The sequence below is a fragment of the Henckelia pumila genome, chromosome 2 (assembly GCF_033568475.1).
Source record: "Henckelia pumila isolate YLH828 chromosome 2, ASM3356847v2, whole genome shotgun sequence".
In the NCBI taxonomy this organism is placed as follows: Eukaryota; Viridiplantae; Streptophyta; class Magnoliopsida; order Lamiales; family Gesneriaceae; genus Henckelia; species Henckelia pumila.
The window spans coordinates 137,665,583-137,670,800 of record NC_133121.1 but is presented as its reverse complement, the minus strand read 5'-3'; the positions used below and the strand labels follow the sequence as shown (position 1 = coordinate 137,670,800).

The following is a 5,218-nucleotide window of genomic DNA, read 5'->3' as shown; positions in this document are numbered from 1 at the left end:
ATATTTCACAAAATTGGAATTATCGGCCCCAAATGTAATGATATCAATCCCTTTAATTTTACAAAAAAATGCACTATAATATAAGATCTTCTAACTTTAATTAATTCCACTAGGTTTGGTGTTTAAATGTCCTCTTACATATATAAAATACTCCCTAATGCAAACATTTACATATATCAAAGAAAAAAAGAACACACACACACACACATTATAGTAGAGAGAAATGTCTCATCCTCAAGTCACAATACACGTCTTTCTCATCATCTTCTTTTCAACACAAGTTATGCGTATGTCAATTAGCAACAAAAATGTTGCTTTGATACAAAAAAGTGTGTCAGAAAACACATAACTACAGTGTTTGTGCTTCTTCTTTAAGATCTGATTCTCATAGTGTCAATGCGGACTTAAAAGTTCTTTTGTTAAATTCACTCCACCTTTAAGTTTTATGACATAAATTGACAATGATATCCTTTTCTTCATTAGTCTATTTCAAGTATATATATTAATGATGATGAAATTTATTAATTTCTGAAAGGTAAGTACAATATACATTTCAAGTTTAAGAATTAAATATTTTTATTCATTTACTATAATTTTCTATCATGTATACATAATATTGGGGTGTAAAATTTTGGAATAAAATATAAATTTAAATAATTTTATTTATTACATAATATTAAAATAATTTTGATATTACATAATATTTTTCATATTTTGTCCCAAATCTTTAATAGGTTTTACAAATTATAAATAATTATTTTTAGAAATAATTTAAACTATTGGGGAGTAAAATATTTGGAATAAAATAAGAATTTAAATAAAACTTAATTTTTTAGTTTATATTATTTTATTCGTTTTAAAAAATTTCTAAAGGTAAATTGTATAATTTTAATAAAATATTGTGAACATGACCATAACCATTTTTTATTATAAAAGATACAAACAAATATATTAACTATTTTTATAAATTTTTATTAGTTTTAAAATATAAATATATTTTACTTGAAAATTTAAATTTTTTATATTTATAATAAAAATATCATCATGTAATAAAATATTAAAATATGGGAATGCAATATCACTTGATTGAAAAAAAAAATTAAAATTAAAAAATTAAAATTAAAAATAAAAAATGGTAAAAAGAAACCGAAAACAAAAGTAACGATAATTAATAAGGTAATATGAATTATGCTTGTAATATTGTTTTCTTAATTTTTACGTATTTAATGTTTGGTATAGTTAATTTTAAAATCAAGATATATTTCACAAAAATGGAATTACCATATCTTGAATCTTGCACAAATTAATTATATATATAGACCCCACATTTAATGATATCAATCCCTTTTAATTAAGATGCATAATTATAATATAAGATGTTTGTAAAATTAATTAATTCCACCAGATTTGATGTTTTTGTGTCCTTTTACATATATAAAATACTCTCTAATACAAACATTTATATGTATCAAAGAAAAGAAAATAGACTAAATATTTATATACATATTAGTAGAGAGAAATGCCTCATTTTCCGGTCACAAAGGTCTTCCTCATCCTCTTCTTTTTCACACAGGTTATGTGCATGTCAATTAGCAACAAAAATGTTGCTTTGATACAACAAGTGTGTCAAAAAACACATAATTACAATGTGTGTGTTTCTTCTTTAAAATCCGATCCTCGTAGTCTCAATGCGGATTTGAAAGATCTTGTTCTTATTATGATGGACGCCGCATTAGTCAAAGCAATAAAAATCTTAGCACTTATCGATAAATTGAACAAAACATCATCTGATCTAAGTATCAAGTCATGCTTGAATGCATGTACTTCGGACTACGGTGCAGCGATGGATGGTCTCCAAATGGCAATACATGCATTTGAGTTGGGTTCTTATGTAGATTCATATGGGTTTCTTGGTACTGTTGCAGCGACACCAGGATGGTGTGAGGATACCTTTTCTGAGCCACAAATTCATCGCAAGTCTCCAATGACAGCTATCAATGCCTACTTTGCTTCTATGACTACAACTGGCGAAGATATTCTATCCATTTTTATGAAGCACAAGTCATCATAAATTTTAATAATTATTGGATGGATCGATATTTGATTATTTTATTTATGAATAGTACTGTGGTTCATCTCATATTTTTGAATCGGAAAATCAAAAAAAGTGCCTTAATTTATATATATATATATATATATATATATATATATATATAAATATAAATTATAAATTATGGAAAGAAAGAAATGCGAGAATTTAATTTGGTGATTAATTAATTTTCATAATAATTAAGATTAAAGGATCATAGAATACGCAATGTGTGTGTTCCATAGAAAAACTTGAAAATGGAATAATTTTTTTATTTTAAAATGAAAGTTATTAATTTTTGAAATTGAAATGATAATAGAAAAAACTAAATTTTAAAAAACTATGGTATACATAATTGAAGGTATTTTGACAATTAAAAACAATTCATCACCATACCAAAATTAGCTAGTAAATGAAATTTAATTTTAATAAATAATATAGATGTATAAAATCCCGATATATAGCACAAAATATATTATAGTACTTTCTATGCGAGGACCTATACAGTGTTTTGTTATGTTTTTTCCATTCCTAAACTAAAAGGACCCATCTTAATTGTAATAATCAAAATAATAATATGTAATTCATACAGTCAAATACACAAATGTACGTAAAAGAAATCATATTTGGCCACATGGAATGACCGTCGTAAGTCTTGCTCAAATTAATGATAGTGATTCTGTTTAATAAGATGTCGTATTTTTTAGATAATGTTTACGATATCAAAAAATAAGTTTTTTTTAAACAAATTTATCACATAAGATATTTGTATAAATAATTAAGTGTTTTTAATATCCTGTATGTGCATTATGTTAGGAATTCGCCTCGATCCGCCATCTTTTTCTCTCAATCTGTTCCTGCAAAATAAAACAAAGGAAAAGAGCAGAGATCAAGAACAAAGAGCAACTATTACAATTTGTGAAAGTGAATTGATTGAATCAGAAACTTCTGAAAAGTATTTATACAACAAATCGTAACTACTAATTAACTAGCTAACTAACTATTCAACGAACTTTTAATTACAATTATCAATATGAATTTATATTCTAATATCCCCTCAAGATGGACTATATATGTTAGTGATGGACATCTTGGACAGCAATGAAGACAACGTTGAATGTGGAAGTGGCTTTGTAAACATGTCCGCAAGTTGGAGATGAGAACGAATGGGCATGAGTTTGATGATCCCAGCAGTGAGTTTGCTTCGTATAAAATGACAATCAATCTCGATGTGTTTGGTGCACTCATGAAAAACCGGATTGTTGGCAAGGTGTATAGCTGATTGGTTGTCACAAAAAATGCTGACTGGTGTGGGAGAAGCAACCTGGAAATCCTTGAGAAGTTGAAGAAGCCAGATTATTTCGCTTGTGGTACTCGCTAAAGCGCGATATTCAGCTTCAGTAGACGACTTGGGTATTGTCACTTGTTTCTTTGTTTTCCATGAGATGAGTGCATCGCCAAGAAAAACACAAAAATCGGTAACTGATCTTCTTGTGTCTGGACATGTTGCCCAATCAGCATCGGAAAATGCACGCAAATGAGAAGAAGCATTGGTTGGAAAAAATATGCCTTGTCCAGGAGTTGATTTTAGATATCGCAGCAACTGATGAACTGCCTTCAAGTGAGTAGTGCGGGGTGTAGCAACATATTGGCTTAATTTATGGACAGCAAACATGATATCAGGCCTGGAAAGGGTTAGATATAAAAGTTTGCCTATGAGCCTGCGATATTGAGTGATATCCTCAAGTAAATCACCCTCAGATGAAGTCAATCGAGCTCAAGAATCCATAGGTGCATTGGCTGGTTTGCTACCCAAGAAACCTGTATCATTTAACAAATTGAGAGTGTAATTGCGCTGAGATAAGGAAATTCCTTTTGCTGACCGTGCAATCTCAAGACCAAGAAAGTATTTAAGATGACCAAGATCCTTAAGCTTGAATCTGCTTTGAAGTTCAGACTTGAAATTATGAATAACATCAGACGATGGCCCAGCGATGATGATATCATCAACATACACAAGTAATGCTAAGAATGAAGATCCTGAGCCTCTGATGAATAATGTATAGTCTGCTTGGGATTGTGTAAAGTTGGATTCAAGTAAGAATGTGGAGAACATTGTATACCATTGGCGGGATGCTTGGCGAAGACCATAAATTGATTTATGTAAACGACATACCAATTTCTGAGATGATGAAGTTTGCTGGTTTGAGATAGAGTATCCAAGAGGAAGATCCATGTAAACTTATTCAGTGAGGTCACCATTAAGAAAGACATTATTAACATCTAACTGAGCAAGATCCCAATTATAATTAGCCGCTAATGCAAGTAAAACTTTGACAGTGGCCAACCTAGCAACTGGAGAAAAAGTTTCGAAGAAATCAACACCTTCTTGTTGAGTATATCCCTTGGCAACCAAACGAGCCTTTTGGCGATTGAATGATCCATCCGCTGCATATTTTACTTTATAGACCCATCGACAGCCAATAGAATGTTTTCCCAACGACAATGGTACTACTGACCAGGTGTGATTGGATTCCATAGCATCAAGTTCCTCTTGCATGGCAGCCCTCCAAGCAGGAATTTTTACAGCTTGATGAAAGAATTGAGGTTCATATTGGGAGGAAACATTAAGCACACAATTTTTATGAGATGAAGATAACGTGTTGTAGGAGAGGTGCTGACTGATAGGATATTGAACTCTAAAAACAGGAGTTGTATTGTGATGCAATAAGTGACAATGATAATCTCTAAGATATGTTGGTTGTCTTGTGACTCTGGATGATGTACGAGTAGTCTGTGGCTGTGAAGGAAAAGGATTATCATTGGATGGAATTCTTGAGTGTTCAACTGGGAGTGTATCAGGAGTATGATCATCTAATTCAAGAAGTGCCAAGTCAGAGGAATTTGCTGGTTTAGGAAGCACCATGGTTGGAAATGGGTCAACTAATGTCTCCAGAGATGATATTTTGATAAAAGGAATTGTGGATTCATGAAAAACCACATCTCGAGATACAAATGTTTCTTTACGAGTTAAATCAAAGAGCTTGTAGCCTTTCATCCCTGGAGGATATCCTAAAAAGACACAAAGTCTGGCTCTAGGAAGAAATTTCTCCCGATGTGCTGCAAGGG

General features: G+C 30.9%; 1 protein-coding gene across 1 annotated transcript; it reads right to left on the bottom strand.

Annotated features, from left to right (window-relative positions):
• Positions 1 to 2,901: 2,901 nt before the first annotated feature.
• On the bottom strand, positions 2,902 to 4,325 carry LOC140878508 (secreted RxLR effector protein 161-like). The gene is made up of 3 exons (XM_073282107.1): positions 3,973 to 4,325; positions 3,414 to 3,774; positions 2,902 to 2,946 (listed from the first exon to the last, which is right to left on the bottom strand). The coding sequence occupies exons 1-3, from the start codon at positions 4,323 to 4,325 to the stop codon at positions 2,902 to 2,904; spliced, it is 759 nt and encodes a 252-aa protein (XP_073138208.1).
• Between the last annotated feature and the right edge of the window lie 893 nt (positions 4,326 to 5,218).

Bases quoted from the DNA above. Each gene is read 5' to 3' on its own strand.
- LOC140878508 (XM_073282107.1), bottom strand. From the start codon at position 4,325: ATGGATCTTCCTCTTGGATACTCTATCTCAAACCAGCAAACTTCATCA. The intron at 3,775-3,972 runs GTCAGCAAAAGG...AACCCTTTCCAG, and splicing joins CTTGGTCTTGAGATTGCACG to GCCTGATATCATGTTTGCTG. The intron at 2,947-3,413 runs GTTGCTTCTCCC...TTTATTTTGCAG, and splicing joins AACTTCTCAAGGATTTCCAG to GAACAGATTGAGAGAAAAAG.